Here is a 26,119-nt window from a genome sequence, read left to right on the forward strand (position 1 = left end):
GGAGCGGAGCTGAACAAGCTGGATAGGCTTCGTTTGATGCATCGGCAAAATCATTGTGGTGCCCGTGTCGTTTGTTGACAGTCACATGCTCGTCGACGGATAATGCCGCGGCAGCCAGACGCGGATGCCCAGTGAAGGCGCGGGTCGTCTCTATCGCAACAGCGCGTCCCGGAGGAAGGTGTGAATACGCCCCATCCATGGTGCTACATTGGCGGCATCACTAACTGCCAGCTCCGCTTGTCGTCATCAAAGGTAACACCCTGTTTGCGTCCTCGTGAAAACTTGAGTGAGTCATCTTCGGCGCCGCGCGGATTCGTGACTGTGCCGCCGGCGCGGTCTTCATGGCGCGAGCGATTTTCGCCGCGTGCTGCCGTTCGGGCTGGATGTTGTCATTGTCGGTTTTTCCCGCAACCGTCGGGCGTGATCGCGCGCGCCGCGAGCTGTCCTGACAGGGGAAATTTGGCTCGCGCTGGGCGGCGGATTGAACGCTTCAGCGTTGTCCAGGGTCTTCACAAGCACGTGTTGGTAAGAATACGAGAAATGCTCGAGCTCTCTTTGTGTGCCCGCTGCCCGCGGAGCAGCCGGTGTATTTTTAGCATGTGCCGTGCTTGAAGCAAGTCAGTCACCCGATAGCAGACATCCGCCGGCTGTCGCCGGCCGTCATTCCCTCTCGGCGTTTTAACGAATTAAAAGGCGCTGCGAAGAGCAGGAAAAATACGAACGCCGGCACTAATTAACTCGGCGCCGGCTGCCCAACTCGGCACTTCAAAGTTACTGGCATAGCAGCAGCTTGTGTTCTTTTGCGTTCCGCACTCCTGGAGCAATACCGCCGGTTTTATCCTGGTTCGCGGGTGTTTACTCGAAACAAGCCATTGCAAACGATAAGCGCTGAGGCCAGTTCCTTGCGAAAGCTGCCTGTTTTGCACGCCAAGCGCCGGCTGCGGACAGCATTGCCAGCGAGATTGTTTTTCCCTGTCGGTTCACGGGCGATACGGCGCGCGAAGCTTTTGTGTCGTGATTTTACCAGAAAGAACAAGCGGTCTCGCAACGGGCTATCATCGCCTGAAACGCATCCACTAGCTTTCCCCGCTCGCCACAACGTTGTCTGCGAAAATTGCAGATGAGTGAAGAGATTTTCACTTGCGAAATGTTCAACCATTGTCCAAACTAGAAAGCATTACTCCCGTTGCATTGGTTTTGTAAGTTAAAAAGTGCGTCGAACGCTGCATTGTACTTTGTGTACTTTGTGTTCCTTCAGAGTTTAATCGAGTAGAGACACACTAGACCACAACTGTCTGTGTAGTTTCTTTTTCCTCTGTCATTAAGAATTCCACGCTTTATCTCTGTCTTGGCTACCCATGTTGTGTCTTGAAGGTCACTTATACAGGGTGTTGCGACGATAATTGGAACACTTTAAAAAATTTTCCTGAGCGAACCGCCGCTCTATTCGCGCTCAAACTTGCCACGAAGGTCGCAGTTAAAGGTCTATTTTGTTTGATACCGGAGCAACGATGGTACTTACCTGTGTATTCTGAAAATAAATAAAAACTAATTTCGCCTATGTAAAAATGGCTGCTGATTTGGACTTGCGAGCCAGCGAAAGTTTGTTGGAACGATGGAACCACTTGCAGAGTGAAACGCATCTTTGGGATTCACGTACGGAGCGAAATGGTGCAGCAGACGATCAAAAAAAAACCCGGTTTTCGGGCTCGCACGTCCAAATCGCTGCCATTTTCCCATAGGCGAAAATCGTTTTTATTTATTTTCAGGATAAACAGGTAAGTACCGTCGTTGTTCCCTTCGCGTGAAGTTTGAGCGCGAACAGAGCGGCGGTTCGCTCAGGAAAAATTTTTAAAGTGTTCCAATTATCGTCGCAACACACTGTATATAAATTTGTGTTTAAAATAAAAGTTCAAATTTTAGAAGACATAACTTGCACATTCCACCGATTGATGGTACTCTAGTTCTCGAAAGATAAGCAGAAGCTTAGCTGGAAAGAGCGAATCAGTGAACAATGGTTGAATGTGGCTGGAAATTACTCGTGCAAGCTGAACAGTGTGTCCTCCAGTGGAGAGAATGGGTGCAAGACATGCAACTGGCGGTATTGCCCCTGCCACACATACATGAAAAATGACATTAAGTGTTTAAGGCCCTAAGATGCCGTATGACATTATTTGAGCGGGCCATGCCACACGCGAAAACGCAAAGGCTGTAATTGTGTGAGGCATGATGGTGATAATGACCAAAAAGAGAAATTCACTCATATTTTAGTTCTAAAAAAACCTACAGAAAAGCGTCTTACAATGGTTAAAAATGTTTTTTGTGAAAGAAAACGTTATGAGAAATCATGTTTTCTAAAAAAATGGTGTGAGCCGTCTCTAAAAGTGGCTTCAGCAGCTGCCGTCGCCTGCCAGTGGTACCCAAATCCAAAAATCACGATGTTTTAAGTGCAATGCACTTCTTAAGCGACCCTGAACCTGCGTCCACCGGCGATGTCCGCATCACATACCCTCATGGGGGATTGGCCAGGAATCTCCTCGTCTTCCTTGGCAACGGGGGGAGATGGGCGCGCGCTGCCTGGCTGCTGACATGGCACATACCCACGTGGGGGATTGGCCAGGAATCAGGCGTGAGAAGGGCTAATGCACCCGCTTAAAGGAGTACTGACACGAAATTTCAAAGCTGAGATCCGCTCTAGCAGTCAAGTACAACGACAACACAAATAGGTGTCTGTGAATAAATGCATCTTTCTTTCTTTGTAGTTGTGTGTGTGTGTGTGTGATCTCTCTTTCGCGAACATTACCGAACCGCGCAAATTCAACTCGTGCATTCGCACTTTCACATTCTTCCCCTCGGGGAAATGCGGGGAATTTTTTGTCTTTTCTTCGCCAACTTTGCCACCAAGAGCGCACAAAAAATCGTCTTGTTATTTCGAAGTTCAGCTACATTTCCGCATCAGCTCTCTGGTGCTGAGAGTTTTGGTGGCTTCATTTGGTGCTCATTGCGTTCGAGAGCAGGCAGATTTAAGGCGTTCGTGAAGGCGAATGAGTTGTGTGGAACTCCTTAAACCAAAAATAACTTAAGAGCGAATGGCATTAGATTCTTGCGTGTTGCGGCAAATTAATGGCTTTACAACTTGAGGCATTAAGCACTTAATGTCATTTTTCGTGCACGTGTGGCACGGGGATGAGTGGCTGTCAGGGATACCAAGCCACGGTGCTTTTGTGGGCCAGGCATTGGTTTAGAATGAATGTTAAATGTGCGGTGACAAGGAGTGTGCATCAATAAGTCAGCTACAGGATATTTTCTGACTGAGTCGTTTGGATGTTTATAGGTCGCTTTGTGATCGCAGGGGAAGGCTTATGGCTGATAGATTCCATTGAAATCGTCGTAGCTGTGTGCAAAAACTAGATCAGCGCATATGTACGCACTGTTGAACCTTGTCAGCAGAGCCAAGGTGCTTCTACACCAGCTCGTTTGAGCTCCTACAATGTCAAACAAGCCACCCGTGGGTAGGGTGTCCCGTGAATGTGTACACCTTTTCAGTGCTTGTAAACAGAGCTCTGTTGAGTGCTTTCTGGACTGTTCTGTTAGACTTTTCTGTTCTGTGCCTTCACTCTGTGGATAGCGTATTTCATTTCATTTTATTTATTGTAGCCTTATAAAGGAGCACTGACACGAAAATTTTATGTTACACTTTTATTGCTTTTATCGATGCTTAATGGCCTGGCGAACCTGAAACAGCACTTCAAATACTTCAGCGCGCGATAGTTAATTACATTGAACGGCCTGAAAATCGTTTGTTTCAAATTCCCGCGCTTTCATCCCGAACGGCGCATATGACAGACTCCCTGCCTGACCTCACCGCTTTGTGCGGACGTCACCGGTGCCCGCTTGAGAGGGTTTTGCGCCCGCTCGCCACTGGTGGGGCCGCGCGCATGAAGTGACGTCGCGAGTTTTTGACGAGCGTTGCCGCGTCACTTCTTTTTCCTCTCCTGGAGTGATGTCACGCTGATGTCCATTTGCTGAGTGCCGCTCCGCGCGCTGCTCCGTCGGCGCAATAAATGAGATCTAATTAAACTATGTTCTTCGCGTCGCAAGCCGCTCATATTTCACCTAGGGTATTCTGTTGAGTGAAGGAAGCGAACTGCGCAATAATATTGACGCCGAAAATTGGTGTCAGTGCTCCTTTAGGGGCCCAGAGGCATTACATAAGGCGGGGGCAAACAATATATAAGGGACTCTAAATCACACAAAGAGCCAAAAAAAGGAAGACAAGACGAAGAAAGGGAAGAAAAACATCGCTCAGAAAGAAAACAAGCAAGCAGAAAAATATTCAAAATCGTAGACTAGAAATAAAAGAGCAATATACATAAGTAATAAGCATCAGATTGCACGGGTCACTAAAAGTTTGTTACTAACATGATTCAACTACCAAGTCATTTTAACAAAAGCCATTTAGGTCAAATGTACTGTTAGTTTCTCGCGAAAAGTCGTGCGGTCAGCGGACGAAACAATACTGTCGGGCAGGGTATTTCACAGAGTTATTGCATGAGGGAAAAAAGAATCTTTCATCGATGATGTGCAGCACTGAATGTGTGCGGTTGGTTTGCTATGGTTGAGGCACGGCGAGATTCTGGGTGGGGGTTGAAGTCGAGGGTGCCTGGCTAGTGGGTGATAGTAGAATGAGGGAAGCAAGCAGAGACTCGAGATGATTTGACGTGATTGGAGACATGGAAGGTCAAGTGTGCGTTTGAGTTCAGTGATGCTAGATTTACGCGAGTAGTTTGACATGACGGAGTGAGCAGTGTGATTTAGATGGATTCTAATTCGTAGGTGAGACATGCTTGTGAGGGGTGCCAGATAGATGAAGCGTATTCCAATTTAGGCCGAACGTATGTCTGATATGCAAGTTTTTTAATAGTGGGCGATGCAGATCTGAGATTCTGGCGTAAAAAGCCAAGTGTGCGTGAGACTTGTGCGCATATTGTTTCAATGTGAGTGACCCATGATAATGACGTTGTCAAGTGAATGCCTAGATACCTATAGCAGTCTGTTCGAGTTATTTCACTTGAACTGATTAGATATGCGTGATTTGTGGTGCTGCGTTTACGGGAAAAGGACATGGATTGGCACTTATTAAGGTTATTATTAAGATCAGTGGAATCGCTAGGGTTACGAATGGCATTGTAAATGACGCAGTCACAAGTCTGGTTTTTGTGTTAGATGGCAGGTCATTGACGTAGATTAAAAATAGGGGGGATAAGCCTGCTTCCTGGGGGACACCGGATGTAACACTAGAAATTTGCGAGTCATGAGAGTTAGCAGTTGTGTATTGTACGCATTCTTTTAAGAAATGTTCTATCCAAGTAATCAGTGTCAGGGGGATTCCAAGAGTAGATAATATTGCAAGCAGGTGATTGTGTGGGACACGATCGAAGGCTTTCGAGAAGTCGAGGAAGATGGCGTCAATTTGTAGATGATCATCCATATGTTGCAAGATATCGTCGGTGAATTCTGAGAGCTGAGTTTCGCGTGATAATAGTTTTCTAAAACCATGCTGGTGCACATAAAAAAAAGTTAATTGATTCAAGACTGTTCATTAAATTGGTTGCTATAATGTGTATAATGCTATAATGTGCTAGCCAAGGACTATGCAAGGTTCTTGAAAGAATGAAGCTCAGCAGAGCAGAGTTTGTGAAAAAGCAGTCAGCAAAGCTACATGCACAGCTAAGCATTGACAAATCGAATGCCACAGCGTTTGCCTTTGGAGTATTTATAATATAATACAATAGATAATATAATGAAGACAAAATTTATAATATCTTCATAATATAAAAAGAGCAAGCGCGCGCCCAGATGCTGGTTAAAAAAAACAAGACATGTTTGCGGTAATGTGAACCTCTGTTGCAATTAATAATAATTAACTGCAAGACACACATTAATTTCACATTGGCTTCATGGCTGAGCAGTTGACGTGCTTGTTTGGTGATACCCAGCAGTTGTGGGAAGTATTTTACTTTTTGTTTCAGAAAAGTGCTTTGCCAGTGCTGTCTGGCTGCCAATCCAGGGGATGTGCACCACATACGGCCTTCCTGTGAACAAACTAAGATAAACCAGTGGATCAAACGCAAGGGTGTGGTGGGCGACTTAGGAGACATGCTGCCCAGTCAGCTGATGCTGCTGGAGAATATTAAATGTTGTAACACCACCAGTGACCTGTGCGTATTGGTGTGGTTAGGTGGCTGCTTCACCACATGCCCACCAGCAATTAGCACCGGGTACTGTTCTCGAAATGTTGATAAAGGTAGCAAGGCAGGGCAGTCTTGTGGAACACATTATTTTTGCTCGTGCACAAGAGTTGTGTGCATTGCTCTCCCCCATTAGGAAGGCGAAGGTATGTTATAACCTTGCTTGTAATTGAGCATGTTTGTTGTTACCACCATTCGCAGCTCTGACGGGCGTTAAACCCTAATCTGATCCTGGCAGGCATGGCAGTTGCCACATGCCTCCCTTGGCTCTGCCCACAATCACAGGTCTTGAGGGGAAAATGTTTAGGTAACCATAGTCCTGGAGTAAGGCTTCTATTAAACTCCATCCCTGCTGTTTCAAACAGGTGTCATTGTATTCAAGCAGTGCGATGCTGGTGCAAGGATATCAGATGATTGCTGGGCTCTTTGCACGATTCAGCACTACAGCAAAAGAAAAGACAAAGCAAGCGTTGCCGTGCTACATCAGCAGACAGCTGTTTTGCATTTGCATCCAATGCTAATACGTCTCCTACTCGTACATGTGTTACTCGTGGACAGAATTGTCGGGGGAGATGGGGGCGGGGGCGTCAGTTCTTGGCTGCTGGATGGGTAGCATCCTGATGGCGCCACTAACGCTTGCAGCATCACATGATTGGTCTCACCTTCTCACTTCTGGAGGGAAGTAAGGTGACCGCTGGAATGGAAAGTGGCAGTGTGACTCCCCTGGGGACAGTTTGCACAAGAAGTCGCGTTGAAGAGTTAAAAGTCAACAGCTTGTAGCCGCACGTGTGCTGAAAGCGTCCCAGAGGGTAATCACCGCATTGTCATTCCCAAGGCTGATGGCTTGGCTTTGTAAGGACAGCAGTGCCCTTATAAGTGAACATCCTTTGCCGCAAGTGTAATTCCGTAAAATATTCTGCAGATCGTATCAGCGGTTCACAGCAGGTTCCCTTTGCAAAATGTATGGTTGGGCACAGAAACTCAGAGGTATTCCGCAATAGAAATGTCATTATACAAATGCAGCAGGTGCAAAATACAGATACTGAGATACACTTTTCTTTGCAGAAGCAGGGTATGTGATGTACTTGCGGAAATAAAGTTCCTGAGAATACAGGTACGAGAATGCTGATATTGAAATTGAAATGTTTAACTATGAAGATACAGATTTGGTGAATGCACTTCAATACAGAAATACAGATACCCCAAAGTATTTCCATTAAGAAACTGTTGCGATTGCAATACTGCCCAGCACAGTATTGCAATAGCAGTGTAAGGTGCAAAAATATAAGCAACACACCACAGTGGCTAAGGCATTCTGCTGCTGAGCCAACGACATGGGTTCGATCGTGGCAACGGTGGCCGAGGTGAAAAGCCAAAATGCCTGTGCATCAACATTTAAGCACATAAGGCAGCTGTGAAGACAAAATGCAACTTTGGTTCATTTGTAGGATTGCCTCATTAGAATAACACTAACACCACTTTCAATGCAAACTTCACTAAAGTGAGCTGTATAATGAGGAAGATAAGGAATGTACATAGGGAAAATTGGGATACATGGAGATCCATGGGAGTGGCCTTTGCCCTGCAGTGGGCATAGATAGGCTGTTGATGGTGATGACGTGATATCCTTGCTACTTTTCCGCACCGAACTCCTGACGTATTATGGGCAGCTGCTTGTGACTGGCTGAGGCTGACAAAATTCAGTGCCAATTAAACAGGGCTTACAAGCTTGCAGAGTGTGAGCTGTTTGTGCTTTAATTTAGTGCACATTCTTTTTATAGAAGAAAGGTGGGGTAAACAACGAAAGTTATGAACGAACTCGTAAATGTAAGGTGTCTTCACTTCAGCTATGCTTGCTGAACTCATTCGGGGCGTGCAGCAGTTGCCTCTTGGATATTCAAGTGCAGCGCGCATTGCCTGCACTTGTCTTTTCGATGAATAATCGATGGTGGAGAGAGTGCAGGATGAGTTCACGGCTTTCCCTGCACTTCCTTTCCATTGAGGAGGTGCAGAAGCGGACGAAAAAAGTGCAGGACTGTTTCTGCAGTGACGGCCCCTGCGTTGAACTAATTGTGAACTCGTGCAGAAAGTGCAGGCCAAATCGAGGCGACCTGTAGAAGCACCAGTTTGTACGGCGTGCACTGTGCCAGCCAAAGCTGCACAGCCGTCGGGCGCGTTGGGCTAGTCTTGCACGACACTGGCCAACTGGCAAAAGCAACATCGTCACTTCCGTGATCTTGTTTGTCGAGCATACTTAATTTATCATTGATGAGTACTGTCAACTGTAACTAAGTAAGCCAGGCACAAATCTGGTTGAGAAACAGAGAAATTGCGCACAGCGGTCATTGAGCGGTATCATCGCGCCATCTGTGAAGGCAGAAAATATAAACAAGGCATCAGTTTAGACATTTCCCTGTATGCAGCAGCCCTTGTCAACATGCGAATGTTTGTTTTAGTGCACATATCTTGAATACGTCGTCACTGGCTCCATGAAACATGCTTCAGCAGCAAAATTAGAATTTCGGCCTAAACTGCTTAATTTCTAGGGAATAAAGGATCATTTGCTGCCGGACAAGCATTGGGGGCGCTATAAAACACAAATTCTTTCGAATAAAACACACTTTCATTTTGTCTGCATAGCCCCTTCAAAGGTGGTAAAGCCCTGCACTACGCCACACCTCATCCCAGCTGTAGCTTTGATGTGTAACATCGCTCGGGAATTTAGATTTTTGAAATTCTTAGATCGATGCAGAATGCTTGTTGAGAGGGCATTGGTTAAAGGAAATGCTTCATGACTTGCGGGGGAACGCAGTGTGGGCCACGGTATGTTGGGCCTTCTTTCAAATAGGGCTGTTTCCTTTTCCTTCAGCTTCTGTCATTGATGGCATTCATATAGCCACTCTTTTGGTTGCGCCAGCTGCAGTATCATACTGCAGTGAGCAGCAAGAAGCTGTGAAGGTGGTTATATTGGTTTTGTTAACAGGCTGCAAATGAAGTTTCGTGCCTCTCTCTCCTGCAATCAAAGGGAACAGCTGTTAGGCAGTGGGAGCCACTGAAGCCTCTTTTATTAAACCCTGATGCAGTCCTAATGGGAAAAGATAGTGCACACGCTATGAACATGGGGAGAGCAGTGCCCCCAAAGGTGTGATTTCAGGCAATGAGCAAGCGCATAAAAATCCAACAACTCTGCAAAGTTAACTGTACAGATTGGCAGTCGCAAAATCTTGGTGCATACATTCGTTAAGCCTAACCAAGCTCGTGCAAAATTGTCCATAAATGCAGTAGCCAACCGTTTTTTTCGGACTTCGAAAATGCTGACTTGCTGGATATTTCGGACTTTCCCGAAGAACTACCAACCAGTTGTCCCATAGGAGTAATGACACGCGGATTTTTCGGACTGTTTTTCGTTTCCCTCCAGGTCTCTCAAATCTGTCGGCTACTGTACATGCTATGTGCTAGCTGCAGTGATGGCAGCAGCAGTGATGACCAACTTAAAATAGCCCTTGTTGGTTGCATGAGTTATTAATAAGCCAGTTCCCGCAGTGGTGGATTGCGTATGGTGTAGCAGTGCTCGTTTAGAACAGAGTTACTCAATACAGACAGTTGCGAAACTCCGCTTCAGAATCCGGGCGGCGCTAGCCCCCCCACTCCGTGGAAGCTGAGGGGCAAGTCGATGTGCGCGGCACCTAGGAGATGAAAACGAAACTTCACTAAACTATTATTATTTAAAATTCTTCTATAAAATAAAGATTGCTTTTTAAATTAAAACACAATAATTACGTAAAATTTACTTGTGTTTTTGCGGCCTTTTTTTTTTGTGACTTACAGCAGCAGCCGCAACCACTTCAGTACTGCTTCAACGTCCTGCCGACAGACGACAGGCTAGTCAACTAGCCCCGTGCTTGCCCCGGCGCAGGGGGGCAACCGAAGACCGGCTTTCGATACATGGGGCCTATGGGGAGTTTCGCAACTGTCTATATCCAGTAACTCTGGTTTAGAAGGACATTCCGCAATGGCATATAGTCGCTTGTGAAAAACTTGCTTGGGTCACTGTGGGTCCTGTTTGCCTGTGTCATTGGTGTGGTGGGGAAGCAACCTCGGCCTTGTGTGGTCCTAACCTCGGGCGTCGTTTCCCCCCCCCCCCCCTTCCCCCCCCCCTCGTCGCAGGCGGTGCCATGCAGAAGGTGGGCGGTGGGGGCGTGGGCGGGGTGTCCTCGTCGGGGCGGCCCATCAAGTGCGTGGTGGTGGGTGACGGCACGGTGGGCAAGACGTGCATGCTCATCTCGTACACGACGGACTCCTTCCCGGGCGAGTACGTGCCCACCGTGTTCGACAACTACTCGGCTGCCATGATGTGCGACGGGGTGCCCGTCTCCCTCGGCCTCTGGGACACCGCCGGCCAGGAGGACTACGACCGCCTGCGGCCCCTCTCCTACCCGCAGGTATGACCGTATGAGCACACGCTTGCCTATCACGCTTTTTGTGTTACTGGGGAGCTGGGCGACTCGCACTTCATCGAAGGGCTTCATTCCTACTCTGTACCAGTACCTTGTGGAATGTTTCTAGCATGGCCAAGACATATTTTTTAAGTGCAGAGCACTTAAGGGGCTCACCTTGTCACTGTACCTTGCTCGCTGGACCCAAGTAGAGCCACATGGCGTACCGTCGTAGCGGCGTAACCCAGAGGTTTCGAAAGCCAAGCGGTTCATATAGTCCTAAGGATTCGAAACTCGTGAACCGCCGGCACTTGTCACACACCTCCCCATTGTTTAGCACAAAGAAAACTGTGGGTACATTTGAGGCAAAATGTACGTAATTAACCGGCAGCGCCTGCGTTCATTTAGTTAGGAATGCTCGTTGGGTTGGTTTTTACGGTAGTAAGCGAAAAAAAAAGGCAGTGCAACGCCGGCACGTGCGGGAGGAAAAGCACACGCAAACAGAACAGAACTCTCACTGGTGCAGTTTCAGGCAGGGGGCGCGTGGACACTGCGAACGCAGGAAACTTGAATTGCACTGGATGGTAGCAGTGAGCGGATAACGGCACCACAGCCCATTCTGGCGAATCACTACTCTGCATTTCCGACTGCTTTCCCATTGAGTGGAATGGCTTTAATTTTTTGTACAGAACTGGCAGCGGTCTGTCCATTCTGCACGTTGCGGCAAGTGGTGCTGGTAGCTGGTTAAGTGGAGTTAGCGACTCTTTCCGCACCACATCTGTAGAATGTTTAGAGGTATCAGTGCATCCAAACAGACTTCAATACCGCACTGGGCATATTAAAACCCCTGGTGCTACCTGTGATGTTGCTGGAGAAGTACGCTTTCATTCTTGTAGAATTCATATTTTGTCGGTTAAGTGGTGATCTTTAAGAGCCACCACAAAATGCAAAATTGCAGAGTAGTTCTGCCACAAGATGGCTGTGTGCACTAAGTTTGATGCGTGTCTCTAAACGACACAAATCGCGGGACTCCAGAGCATCTTGGTGAATTTCCACTACGTTATATGCTGTGTTGAGTGTGTGGAGGATTCTGATGCATTATCGGAATTTAGTTCTGGTAAGGGTAATAAAGGAAACTGGCAATAAACATTCATCACTAATCGGCTTTAACGGTTACCAGTAGGTTTCGGCTTTCTTTAGTTTGTTCTGCGCAGCCGGTTTGTGTGATTTACGGATGCGAAGAATGTTGTTATATCGGTAGGGTGCAAACATTGCTTCATCAGGATTCCTTGCTTCCTTGAAAGGAAGATTGACACTTTGCCCAAGGAGAGACGCAGGTGTGAACTGCTCTGTTTGTTGGCTCGCACAGCTGAAAGGCTGGAAGTAATTTTTTGCAGGTGGAAAATCACTTGAGCTACGACTTTGAACTTTACTAAGAATTTTGCTAATACATCTAATAAATTTTTTTTATATTCCAAAATCTTTCTTTACTCTTTTGACATATAACTGTATTCTCAACGTTTTTTTCTGAAGCTTGTTCAAAAATTTTGTCTGACAAAATGAGTTTTGCATTTCTATCCCTTGCTTCCTCTAAAAGAATGTACACCATTCAAGAGTCCATCTGCATATTTAGCTTTATTTTCATGTGCGATGTATATTTGAGTCCAACAGTTCTTGCATTGAAAAATTTTCACTAGAACCGGCACAAATTTTTTTCAGGGAATTTAAAGGACACAGTTTTTTTGTAGCTGGTATACAGCTTGAGCTACAACTTTTTGGTTTTTACTAAGGGTACTGCTCATACACAGTACAAGGTGTCTGTTTTTAATTTTTTTTCAGGATTAAGCATGTTTTTGAGATAGTTATAGTTTACCAGAAATTTCTCTTTGAAAAACTTAATTTTCATTCTGGCGGCCGCTGTTGAGCACGAGGTCGCGGGTTTGATTCCTGGCCGTGGCGGCCGCTTTTCTGATGGAGGCGAAAAGCAAAAACGCCCGTGTGTACGAGATTTTGGCGCACGTTAAAGATCCCCAGGTGGTCAAAATTAATCCGGAGCCCTCCACTACGGCGCGCCTCATCGCCTGCGTTGCGTCGGCGCGTTAAACCCCCACAATCTATCAATCATTCTGGCGGCCCCCTTCCTCTGTCTCTAAGAATATAATATTAAGAGTTCATATGGTTCACTTTCTTTATACACTGTCTACTTTTGAGTCGAACGGTTTATGTATTAAAAATAAACTTCACTGGAACACATAAAAAAGACACTTTTCCCATGGCGGGGAAAGCGACATACTCCCTTTGGGCAAAGTCAGCTTTCAGGTTCTATTGCGGTGGTGGCCATGGTAAAAGCATTCATATGCAGTGTTGTACAGGGCTTTATGGTCTTGCCGGGCAATTGGGCATTGCATGAAATGAAAACCTCGGTGTGCACTTTTGGGCTTGCTGCATAACCTATGCATCTGTTTGCGCCATATTTCTAGCTGTTGTTATAGCTTTCAACTGTGGAGTGTAGCACAGTACAAACCCTGTGCTTTATGAACTTCCACAGTCCAAAGAGCAACCAAGTTGTGGTATTTTTTGTGATTTGTTTATCACTTCCGGCACAAATTGCAGGGGTGAGACAGCTGCGCCAATTGCGCAGTTCTGGTACAAATCTGCTTTCCTGCGCCAGGCTGCTCCAAAAGCTTGAAAATTGCGAAAACTGCGCCAAACTGCTCCAAAACAGTCTAAGAGAGCCAAGGATTTTAACGCTCCCGTCAGTTTCATTGGGAAAAAATATTTACTGACTGCATACATTTCCAGCATCCCTAAGGTGATGCTGTTTGTAAAAGTTCAATTGATTGATCTATGAATAAAAACCCGTGTAAAATAGTTTCCGGGATAGTTTTTTTTTATAAAGTCGCAATGTCGGGGTGCACATGTCATATTCTTCGAGTTTTTAAGTTTTCCCATCAAAAACCATTGCAAAGTCGTGTAGAAAAAATAGTTATGTGTACTGAGGCGACAAACAACTTGTGCAAGTTGATAAAAAAAACGGCAATTTTCGGAGCACTGTATTTCAGGAACGAAATTACTGCGCGCCGCCATGTTGGTGTGGTGAAGACTGGAAAGTATGGCCACCGGGCGAAGCAGTTGCTTGTGGTTCTGGTGCTCTTCGCTGATTTCTACCCTGGTTTTGGTTATGGGGGTGACTTGGTTTACATTTAGTCGTTTGATCTGTTGTGGGAAGTTGCCGCGACCCAAAAGACGGGAGTTCATCAAAAATAACGTGGTGCTCTCGAATTCGCTGTGTTTCGGCCGTAAGTGTGAGGTGCGGTGTGTGTTTGAAGTGAAATTTCGGACTCATTGCGGTGTTATAAAACGTTGAGTTATTACTGCCTTCGACAGGGAGCTTGCGAGCGGCAGGAATGGGACGATCGACACTGCAGAATTGCTGAGCAGGCTACGTTGCCGCAAAATGTTCAAGCAGTGGCCGATAGCGGGACGGGCTATTATTGCACGCTAGTAATAATGGTTTATCTATCTGAAGTGAAATTTAATGACAAAAGACAGGTGGCTAAACATGCCAACGTTACTCGAATTACAATCCTATATACAGTGATTGTGCACCTTGGGGCTTGAAATGGGAGGGCTGGTGGGATGCGACGACTGCCGCCTCGCTTTGCGCAACTTTTGCCGTGGCTCTACACTTGTGTGTAAAGCCTAGCCTGGGATTACAAAAATAATAATTTCGGCAGTCACATGATAATAAAAACTCCTTACGATTGCTTTGTTTTTCTATTCGATATTTTCAACGGCACTCCACCGCTACCTATGCATAGAGCCTAACAAATTTGTAAACAGGTAGTGCAGTTTGTACCTTGTGATACTGTGGTAGAAAAAAACTTTATTGAAAGGCTGTTTCAGTGTTATGTACATTCAAAAACTATAAAAAGTGCACTTTCCACCCAAGTTGCCAAAAATGTGATTTTTTAGACTCTTAAAGTGACAATAAATGTCACTCTTCTGCTCCAAATGTTCTTCTGCTCCGAAATCGAGATTTTGCTGCTCCAAAAACTGCTCCCAAATCTGATTCAGCTGTCTCACCCCTGAAATTGATTGGGGTGGCTATGCCAGCATTACCTACCTGTTTTTGTGCTTTTGCGGCTGTCTACCTTTTCTTTAGAAGTGCTGCATGTAAAAGTGGCCAATTTTATTTTCAGGTGAGTTAATGTGCTGGTCTTGACGAATTTGTACTTCTTTTTTTTAGACGCAGATTGTGTGCACGGCTTTACTGCACGTCATTGCTGTTATGCGGGGCAGCCAACCCGATGGCACAACATTTAATGCAAATGACCACGCAAAGTGAATAGCAGTGACACTAGCATTTTTTTGGTTGGAGGAAGGGTTCTCGTGAGACTCCACAGTAAGCACGCCATGTTTGCCCCTTGAAATGTCTTCACAAGCTGCTTTGGCTCTGTGGAGCTCTTTTTGGCGAGTGTGCCTCCTGTTGCACTGTTGGTGGTGCATAAAAACAAATGTATGATTTACCCAGAAAAGAGTGAGAGGAATTAGGAATGTCCCATTTTTGTCAGTGTACAAGACTAGGTGGACAAACACTTGGTTCAAACCCGTACACATGAGGCCTCGCATAGCATGGAAACCTGCAGACAGAGGTTCTGGTCAATGCCACCTGTCACACCTGAGCAGTACTGACAGGATTAGCCCGTGGAAAAGTACAATTTTGCAGCCATGCTTTGGAGCCCCTGTTCGGAGTCGTAGTAACTTCTTTTTCCTGCCCACCCGTGCAGACGGACGTGTTCCTGATCTGCTTCAGCGTGGTGAGCCCGTCGTCCTTTGAGAACGTCACCTCCAAGTGGTTCCCCGAGATCAAGCACCACTGCCCCGACGCGCCCATCATTCTCGTCGGTGAGTGCACCTCGCAATACCCGGCCGAAGCTCGCGTTAGGTGTAATGATTGGAGGAGCACTCTGTGCGGCCCTCATTGGAGCTTTGGTTTGGTGTCAGTGCCAAGCCAAGTCTCCCATCGTTACAGGACACGTGTCGTCACATTCTGGTGCGAGTGAGAGAACGTCCTCCTTCCTCAAAACGCAGGCACTAAGATGGACCTGAGGGAGGACAAGGAGACGCTACAGCAGCTCCAGGAGCAGGGCCTGTCTCCCATCAAGCGGGAGCAGGGCCAGAAGCTCTGCTCCAAGATTCGCGCCATCAAGTACCTCGAGTGCTCCGCCCTCACCCAGAGGGGCCTTCGACAGGTAAGCACTGTGGGCATCCTATCATGGGAGGATGTGGGAGGGAGAGAGGGAGAAAGGGGAGGGAGAAAGAAGAGGAGAGGGAGAGAGAGAGACCATGTGCCACGGTGTTGTGGTCTCTCTCATCCTCTCTGTGTGCTAGTGATTGCTAGTGTGGTAGTCTTTGTAGCCTCTAGCGCTGGCTTTGGCACGTGCATATCATATAGGGGCAGGAATATGTGGTCTGTGGAGGCAGTTGTAATTTTGGAGTGTGAACTAAGGCGATAGCAGATGCCAAGTTCACACGGCAGGAAAAGAAGAAAAGAACTTCTTGAATGGCGCAATCATACATTCCTCCAAGTTTTCAGTATCAAGAACACATTCATTTTTGAAGTCAATAATTCCAGCCATCTGCATGCCAGCAAAAGTTTCTGCCTTGCCTTACCTTGCATTGGTTGAGCACCTGTTTCTGAGTGTCATGTGCTGGCACTTGAGTTTAAGTTGGTAATTATGATTTTTTGTTGTTCTTGTTGCAAAGTAGTGCAGTGACACGCAGAACACATGCACCCGTCTTTCTTCCCCTCTGTCATTGTTTGCTGTGTCCTCATGCGATGTGCTTGCGTACATGTCCGTGTGCGCAGGTGTTTGACGAGGCGGTGCGTGCCGTGCTTCGGCCAGAGCCCCTGAAGCGGAGGCAGCGTCGGTGCAAGCTGGTCTAGTTTGACACCGCTCTTCACCATCTCCGGTTCCCGTCTCGCAGCAGAGGAGGGTGTGTGTGTGTGTGCGTGTTAGTGTTTAGTGTTCTTCTCCTCCCTCGAGGCGAGGCTCCTCAAGGAGGAGGGATCCTGCTTGAGAACTGCGACACGTCGACACCCGAGAAACGTAGAAGGAAAAGGCAAAAAGGGCCCAGTGTCGATGGGCTGTGCCAGGCACTGCACTTCTTGGACGGCTGCTTCGGCCCCTGAGGTGGGGGAACAGCAGTGGTGCCAGTGGTGTTCCTTGGGGGCTGCCGCCCTGTGTAGCGCCGCCTGCGGTCACACGAACTGTCTGCTTTGCTTTGCTCACTGCCAAAATTATTCGAGCAGTCGGCACCACTGGGCAGAGTCGAACTCCTGTAACATGCTGCGTGCAGAACTTCGCAGAGGTGTTAGGGTTAGGCACGCTTACGAAACTTGAGAATGGTCTTCTCAACTTGGGCCAAACGTCTCTTCTTCACTCCTGAATGGTGGGAAAAAATTTTGGGGGACGGTGGACAGTCCAGTAAGACAGCCAGGTGTCTTCCTTCTCCCATCAATCGGAGGGAAATTTGTGTCCCTCTGGCTGTCCTTTAGGGATCCACCTTTCTTTCTCCCCTGGACCCACTCGTAGCGAAGTAACAGTCACATGATAGTCATGCCTGCGTGTCCACAGTTATATGCAACAACGGTGTCGCTGCTGTCATTTTGTGTCAAGCTGAGTGGCACCAGTGGTGGACAGTGTTCTGGGCTGCCAGTTTTGGGTGGGCAGTTCTCTCGGGCAGCTTTAGAAGTGGTGGGTGGCCCACGAGATATGATGTGAGGAAAATAACTGTTGAGAAGAAAAGAAAGATAAGAAAACTTTGCTCAAGTTGGGCATTTAGGGGCAGCACATCCATTTAGTAACACGAGCACTGTTGCTGTGCAGTTGAATGCATCAGTGGCACTGCAGAAGGTTAGTTGTATTCACAAGGTGATTTTCTTTTTTGCACAGTCATTTGCAAATCTTACTGGTTTCAATTGTATCTCTGCTCTTTTGTAATGCACACACACACCTGTCCCTTTTATTAAGTCATGGTGCATGGCAGGTGGCTGTTTTTATTGTGCTTCTTTTTTTCCAGTCGCAATTGCCTGCAAAACGCGAATCATGCATGGCACTAAGAGAGCAATGTTCCTGGCCTGAACATCACGGAACCTATTGATTCTGCTGCCCGTGGGTTCCTTCGTGCAGGCCAGCACCAGTAGCAGTTAAACTGCCTTCATGATATTCCCACTTCACTTCACAACTAGGCAGGCATGGAAACTCTCAATGAGCAGTTTTGTAAGGCACCCTTCAATTACTGAACATTTTTCTTTTCACCCTCTACTTTGTGGTCTGTCTTTCTACCGTGGTGGTTGTCATAGTCTGTGTCCCGAACAAAGCACCTGTGCTCACCAATGAGAGAAACAGACTCTTGTAACGTGGTGTCTTTCTCAGAGCAGTGGTATTGAGAAAGAGCTTTCCCATTCCCGCAAAACATGGCGTGTGTGAAAGAGAAGGGTAGGAGCATGACTGCTGTGTAAGCGAAGGTAATCATGGCGGAAGTGCTGGTGTTTGAGCTTTTGAAAAATGTTAACATTCAAAGAAAGAGGTGGTTGTGGAGAAGTATGTTAAGGGTTGCGGATGCACTGCGGGTGGACAGGGGTCTCTCGTTACCATAGCACATTTGTTTCCACGTTGTTGCATCTCATGCCTTTTTTGTTTTTCTTTCTTTTTACCAAGGCTCACATAAATAAAACAATTCACCTTTGTGATTTTATACCCACTCGCAACAAGACGCTGCAAACATGCAGCTGCTCTGAACAAATAAATTCAGACTGGTAGCGAGATAATCAAAAGGCTGGTTAGAATGGTAGGGGGGGGGGCTTTGACTTGTTTCTGTAAAACAGTTCGTTCGTGGGGGCTATGTACATTTTGGGTGTCATCCTAACAGCGTCTGAAGAGGCCAGAAAATGGTGCGATATACATTCACTGTGCTCGCTTGCTCTGCAGTACAGCAAAGTGTCTAACTGCCTTCTCTCAGCAACCACCAGTACCGCTTGCGATCGCGCGGATGGGAAAGAGACGTTTAAGATTCGTTCTTGCGGAATATGTTACGGATGTAGGCATGCCTCGCGTAGATGGGGTTCTGATGGACACGGTGTCTTATACCTGCGCTACACGAGCGTTTGAAAGGACGTTCCAGTCAAACGACCTTCGAAATTTCAAATGCAGTTTGAACTGGAAGAGTTCCGCCGGTCTACACGACAATTCTCGAAGGAAGTTTAAAATTTCTGCGTTTGCCTGCCAGGTTTTGGTGCCGCCACTGCTGCCCTGTTTCGTTGTTGACGAAAATTTAATTTTAGCGTTAAAATGAGCTAAACAAGTTATTAACGACCAAATTGATAACAATCTACAAACTCGCACAAAACATGCACAGATTTATTTTTTTTTTTTCCTCAGCACTGGTGTTGAGAGTATCAAGTTTACTTGTGATCGTAGAGCGAGTGAGAGAAAACAAAAGCAAGCGAGAAATTATGAAGATTGTGAAATTTAAAACTCAATTTTTACTCGTAAATAATTGTTTCTGTAATTATGGCATGCAGAAACTGCTCCCGACAGTACGACCGTTTGCGTTTCAAAGTCCTTTGAGAACCTCAAAGGTTGTTGGTGGTGCTGCTTTGATTCAACCAAAGGCCTCTGGAAAACGTCGTGTAAGAACTCAAAGGTTTCATTTGAGTCAAGTGACATTCGACTCAAAGGCCTTCAAAACGCTTGTGTAGCACGAGTATTAGAATGCAACATTTTCCAAGGTTAACCTGATTTTAACAAAATGGGCAATAATGAAGTAATGGACACAACAAAGTAGCCATAATTTTCATTCATATTGCAGGTACCATACATGTATACCATGTTTTTAAAAAAATGACTATAACGGAGTATTTTTGGCTCTCCTTTCGACTTGGTCAAAGTGGGGTTTAAGTGTAGTTTCAACACGCTGCCCAGTGCGTGCGCGTAGTGTCAGATGCAGTTGATTTGCTCACTGTAAAAGGAACTCCGAACACCAGGAAGCTCTGAAATTTTGCTTCACTACTTTAAGGAAGTATTTTTGTGCACTTTGTTTGAATCCATTTTTTAAACTACGATCCGTGCTTTCATCATTGAGCTTAGGGGTCATTTTAGTTTATGCTATGATTAAATATAACTTTCTCAAGTTCAAGAGAGTCAAGCCATCTTTTTAACAGCTTTTTTCCCAGGAATCCGTCTGGATCTTCTTAAAAATAAACTGAATTGCATTGAATTTTTAGAAATGTGCGCATGTTAAACATTGTGTTTGAACACTTGCTATTAGAGCCAGCGTAATTTTGCTCAAATGAAAGTCGTTTGTCTTTGGATCGACCTCTGAAGTTTTGGTAGTGTTGCGTGCACTGGCATCATGAAATGCACTGCTGGTGATTTTTTGGGGGGGCGGTTCATCAATCACTTCATATTACCTATCTGCATTTAGTGTGCACTGCAGTGCATACCTTTTCTGGCTTGGGAATTCGCTGCAATCTTTTTACGTTCAGTAACAAATAATGTGTGTCGGACAGTCAGAATTATTTCGCCAAAGCAGAGCAGAAAGGTTAGTCATTCTCCGTACTTGTTCTTGCAACATTTGTCTGCAGAATCGTAACATCTGGCCCTTGGCCATTTTTGAAAAGTTGTTTGTTGTAATGGAGCACTCACTTTTATCTCGCATTTGACTATGTTTGCCGAAGTGTTCTCTGCCTTTTACACATTTTTTTATTTTTCGCATTGTTTACCCTTTTTAAGAAGGTGTTGTGTTCTCTGCAGCAACATGCCGGGCTTTGCTGGCTTTGCAAACCTAAGGGATTATGGGCGCATATTTTTGGCCACAAATATAACCGGCCACAAATTCTGTGTTAGCGGAACTGCTGTTTAAAACCTCTGTGGCCAATATTAACCGTATCCGGTATTTGAACACGTTGTTCTGCAACTTGGTACGTGCGAATGTGTCGGAGTTTTGAATTTGAACCAAATGCAGTAGCTGACCGATTTTTCGGACCTGGAGGGGAAGGAAAAATAGCCCGAATAAAAGAGAAGTCCGAAAAATCCGAGTCGTTACTCGTATGGGACAACTGGTGGTCCGTCGGGAAAGTCCGGAATATCCAGCAAGTCCTAATTTTTGGAGTTCGAAAAAACGGTCGGCTACTGTAGTAAAAATATGGATAACTTGATTTGGCATTTTGAGTTTCTGATACTTTGTGAAAATTTGGATAATCTAGAGTTTAAGCAACGGTACCTTCCTCAAACCTCTACTGGCAACGATAACAGGCCGGTTTGTTCCGTCCATCTGTGTTTGGGGCTGATACCAATCTGAACCCATCCAAATTGAAAGTGGAGCCCTTATGCAAGAAGGCATCAATTTTATCGCATTTCGATAACGTTGAAATGTAACATGCTGAAGCTTGTTTGTCAGATAGGAGCAATCTTGAAATTTAAAGTAAATATATTACTAGTACGTTAGAAAATGCTTTTGGTACCACTTAAAACTGCTTGATCTCGGATTTAACGAAACTTGTTATTGAGCTTGTTGGTTCATGGCTGAGGTGGAAAAAAATAAGGGCACTGAGCAGATGTGGATGAAGAGAGAAACAACATATACACGTGCCAATCTAGGCTCGAATGTCACTATTCACACACACCTTTCTTCCAAGCCTAATGTTGTCCTATGGTAGGGCCAGACAGCAAACAGCATACCTCCTCTGTTGAAACCAAGCTACAGCCTCTGCCCTTTTTATTTATTTATTTTTTTTTTTTTTTTTTTGCTTCAGGTTGAGGTGAGGGCACTACATTCTGTTGCCTGTCGTGTTGTGTACCTGTTCTGTGGTGCTAAATATAAAAGGGGGGGGGGGGGGTCATATTTTCTTGCTTCGGGGTTCTAGGTTGTGGCTTCACGCTATGCCCTCTTGGGTTTGCTACTAGACAGCATCCCGCCTCTTGCTAAAGAAATGAAAAAGGGGCAAATGGAGATGCTGCCACGTTGTTACCTCTGAAGGAAAGGCGATTTTTGTGACAGCCAGAGCACAGTCATAAACAATATGGCGTTCAGGAAGATCGCTGTTTTAACGGTTGAGAATGGGGACTGTTTGTCTACACTTAGCTCACAATACTGCCAGTTCATCGCAGCTTGTTGTTGAGAGGCATTTTCACGGCCATGAAAATTGTCTGTGGCACAACTTCCTAGGGAATTTCATTCGAAAAACAGAATCTGCACGTGTGTAATTTTCCCCAGTTATGTGACTGATCAATGTCCAGAGACCAGTCACTCTGAAAAGCACCGTTTGAAATTCTTGCCTGGAAGGCTATGCTGTTATTCGTGCTGTCACTTTCACTTGTTGGCTTTAAAGGGGCCATGCAGAGAAAATCCAAGTCTTTTATTCAAAAGATTTGGCGTTTTGTAGTGCCCCCCGCGCTTGTCCAGAAGCAAACAATGCTTTATTCGCTGAGAAATTAATCAATTCAAGTTAAAATTTTGGTTCTCCCGCCAAATCGTGTTTTCATGACGTATGCAATGACATCATAAGGCTCTGCAGCAATGCTTCAAGCTGCTGCGGAGCCTTATTTACCGTTAGTCAACTTAGATGGCTCCACCATACTGCGGCGGGCTGTTTTCTGCGTTTGCTTTGTTTTTGACTGTATTCGTACCTGGCTTGTTTTTGTTCAGAGAGAAAATAATTGTTTCGTGAAACATGGGGTTTGTTCGACAAATATGGTCACCTAAGACTGTCGCTTGCACCAATCTGCCAGTGTCTTCCGAGACAATCCCAAAGCGGCAGACTGCTGTGCAGCTAAAAGAAGCATAGTGCGCTGAGTACCAACAGCAGCACGCATCTGTACTTCTATGTTTACGTGTAGTTCTGTAACTTCCATTGTTTACCCCACCATTCTTACTGCTTTAAAAGGAATGTGCCATAAATTTAAGCGCAAATAGCTCATTCGGTAAGCTTATAAGCCCTGCCTAATTTGCGTTTGCTTTTGCCAGCCTCAGCCAATCGCAGAGCTGGCACATATGATGTCATAGGTTCTGTTGCGGGAGAGAAGTTTACATTAAAAGTGGTGTCAGTATGATTCTAACGAGGAAATATTTCGAACGTACCAAACTTGTGTTTTATGGCCCCTGTAAGTTGCGAGATCCGTTGTGGGGTGCTTGTCATGCACGTCAAGTACTTCATTTCCTTTGTCCACTGCTCACAACAAATGAAGAGTTGAGGGGCATACTCTTTACACAAAACAGGACATCACATACGCTATGGCTGAGTTGCCACCTTGCAGTGTTCCATGGACTGACGGAGCCTCCATTAATGCACCCGTTTTACGTGGAAATAAAAAGTAATTGAGTGCAGAGACAACTCTGTGCAATCATGCACCGGATGTCTTATTTGTGCATTTTGTTGATGTAGCATAAAGACTTGCGAGATGGAACTACTGTCCACATGGCCTGTTTGTGATTTCATTGAGGGCCAGCCTCTAAAGTCATGAGTGCTAGCCTGCATGAAATATGGCATTTTGTGTCTGAAACGATGCAAGAGTGTTGTAATAAGAGGAATCAAGAAACTGGGTTAGCTGGTTGGCATCACAAGTTTGGAGAATGGTGGTTAATATTTACAAACTAGACATAGAGCGTCAAAACAGGACAACGAGTATGAACAAGGGGAGCTGCCTTGTCGCACTATACATCACTTTTTATGGCGGGAAATTCAAATTCGCGGATCTATGTGGTTAGTAGCACAGCTTGCTTCAAACGATGGGGCTGGCTTTATTGCGTTTCGCTGCACATTTGTGCATTTAATTTGTGTCTACCGAGACTGGTTTTTGCTGTGCGTCATTGTTTGTTTCATCTCTGCCACCCAAAGACTGACGTAACTCCACCGTTTGCATTTTTCATTTTGTGTGCAAATGTATCGGCTACATTTGGCAGTGAAGAAAGAAGCCTGCCCACCGATTTTACACTGCTCGCACCGATTTCTTGTGCTGCAGTAGTTTCTGATCATCGCGGGTTTTGAGCGGTGTTTTTAACCCCTTTTTTAAAATATCCCTAACCCTTTTTATGTTATACATTCTACCGAGTGTCAGATATTTTTCTAGTCTCACTTTTATTTGTTCGTGTGCCTGTTTGTTTTAGCTGATGGTGAGGCTGCTGTGCGCTGTATTAACCTTTTTTTTATTATATACATATATATTATTTGAACTTTTTTTCCCACATTATAATAGCGTGCATTCACTGTGACTTGTCTGTGTGACATTTTTTTGCTAGGTTCAAACACTAGAGATCTCTCGAGTGTTTGTTTGGAAGTCTTCTCCAAGAAGCTTCTTCATTGTAGGTGTGTTTTTGTAGGTTTGTGTTCCCGAGTGAAGAGATGGTGTCGCACCGTCAAACTGCCTCTCTTGACGTAGTTCTTGAATTCCACTTCATTTTCTCGAACGAATCTTGTGTCGCGTTCTGTGCTCGACGGTGACAGTGGCTGCGACTTTGGTCTGTGCATCTTTCAATGTGGCACATTTTGTGGAGACCCATTCTGAGCTGGAATGATTGAGAAGTGGTTGCCATGTGACTTAGTGGTTGGCAAGCTTTCCGTCTAACATAATGTGCACTGCCCGTTTTTTTTTTTTTTTTTTTTTTTTTTTCTCCACAACTCCGCGAAGAATGTGCGTTGCGCAACTTGCCTAAGTGCACACTACACGACGCCATCCCCAAATGATCTCGTGCTACGTGAAAAAAGATGTTCTCAATGCATGTGCGGTTCTGTGGCTTGAAGCCTTTGCCTTTTTTCTTTCTCGCAACACTACAACACAACTGCCCTGCCAAGTGTCACGTGTGAATGCCTTGTAGCCAGCCTGTGACCCACCGAGAAAGACATCCTTCAAGCCGTCGCTGCTACTGCCTGTATTCTGGAGCGTTTGTGGTCTAGATATCTTCCTCTTTCCTGTTAGTTCTCGCCAGAACAAAAGTATTTTTATGTGCGTGCCAGGAGTGAACTGCAAGAAGGTGTACTTAAAGAGTGTGCGTACATGCTCGGACAAAATAACGGTTAGCAAACGAGTGGGGTGGTAACAGAATGGTACCTGCGATACTTTGTTTACCACCGTTTTACCAGATCCCTTATTCGTAATTCTGTTTGGCATTGCCCATTATGGATGGGACGAACACGATTCCGTGCTCTGTTTTACTTTGTCCGTGCATGTGCGTATGATGTGCAGCTCTGTTCAGTCCGGTTTCCCTGCTGGTGTGTTTGGCCCAGAATAATCGGCAACTGTTGCGTGTGCGCCCAACACAAAGCTCACTCACTTGGAGGTGTTGGCGGCTCGTTTTGGTGGACCTCGGCAGGGAAGGGGAGGGCAATTGTGCGGAGGAACTTCTTCGACAGGTTGCAGCTGTTTGGTGGACGTGTGTGTGTGCGAGAGTGTGGCAGCGCTGTTCCAGCACAGTTGCTGAAACAATAAAAAATGTTCCATGAACAGCATTCGCTGGCTGTCTGTCCTCTTTCGAGGCCCATGTGGCCAAGTTCACAGCTATTGGTTTGATTTTCGGCACCAGTGGCTGTGTCTTTATTGGAGCTGAAGTGAAGGGAAATAGAGAAAATACAAAAATTAGGAATGGCCTTTTACACTAGTAATTTTTGAAATGTATATCGTACGCCTGATTACTTTGCATGCAGACAGACCTAAAATCATTCGTTTGGCCTCCTGGGCAAAAGTGCCCTTGTACCATAAAACAAAGAGATGAATGTTTCACAGAGCAAACTGTGGTCATTGAGCGATCAGAGTCCAGGCCTTAGCTGCAGCCTTGTTACAACGGCTGGTCTCCCCCTGAACACTGGTTGCTGAATATACGGCCATTCACTTGCTGTAATTCTGCCGAAGACTGCTCGCCGAATGAAAAACGTACATTCTGGGGCTGTATGTTGGCCGGTGGACCAGACCGATCTGGTCAGTGTGACGGAAGCTGGTCAGCAGGCCCTCCCACTGCTCGGGGGAAGGGCTGGGATTGGGGGTGAGCGATGAAGTGCTTTGACAGGCCCACACCATGTTCGGTGGCAATGCGCAAAGATATCACTTGGGCACGTACCACCGAGATGTATTCAACACCGCTTTATAAACGGAAATTTATGCTGCCTTCACACAATATTCTGTAATTGGCACAACCAAAATTTTCATTCTTTGCGTTGATAATTGTGCCCGAGTGATATCTCTGCACACGGCCAGTGGTACAACAAAAGTGTTCGTCGTTATTCCTTTCTTCAGGGAACATACCCTCTTGGGGGTTTGGCCAGCAATCGGGACCTTTGAGGGACTAATGTGTCTGCTTCACAAAACTATGAATTGGAAGCATAATTTGTTAAACAGTGTGTGTGCCAGTCTGCTTGCTGTCGTTATTTGCATC

The 26,119-nt window shown here is 45.8% G+C and overlaps 1 protein-coding gene across 1 annotated transcript; it reads left to right on the forward strand.

Moving 5' to 3' along the window:
* On the forward strand, positions 1-25,199 carry Mtl (Rac family small GTPase Mtl). Its single transcript, XM_077697856.1, has 5 exons — positions 1-252; positions 10,419-10,693; positions 15,478-15,595; positions 15,782-15,942; positions 16,560-25,199. The coding sequence occupies exons 2-5, from the start codon at positions 10,427-10,429 to the stop codon at positions 16,635-16,637; spliced, it is 624 nt and encodes a 207-aa protein (XP_077553982.1). The 5' UTR covers positions 1-252; positions 10,419-10,426; the 3' UTR covers positions 16,638-25,199.
* The last annotated feature ends 920 nt before the right edge of the window (positions 25,200-26,119 follow it).

The sequence above is a fragment of the Haemaphysalis longicornis genome, unplaced genomic scaffold (genome assembly GCF_048455015.1).
Source record: "Haemaphysalis longicornis isolate Haplotype H1 unplaced genomic scaffold, Haemaphysalis longicornis Haplotype H1 scaffold_2, whole genome shotgun sequence".
Lineage (NCBI taxonomy): Eukaryota > Metazoa > Arthropoda > Arachnida > Ixodida > Ixodidae > Haemaphysalis > Haemaphysalis longicornis.

Excerpts from the sequence above, each read along its gene's own strand:
- Mtl (XM_077697856.1), top strand. The coding sequence starts at position 10,427 with ATGCAGAAGGTGGGCGGTGGGGGCGTGGGCGGGGTGTCCTCGTCGGGG. Across the intron at positions 10,694-15,477 it reads GGCCCCTCTCCTACCCGCAG|ACGGACGTGTTCCTGATCTG; the intron begins GTATGACCGTAT and ends CCACCCGTGCAG. Across the intron at positions 15,596-15,781 it reads CGCGCCCATCATTCTCGTCG|GCACTAAGATGGACCTGAGG; the intron begins GTGAGTGCACCT and ends CTCAAAACGCAG.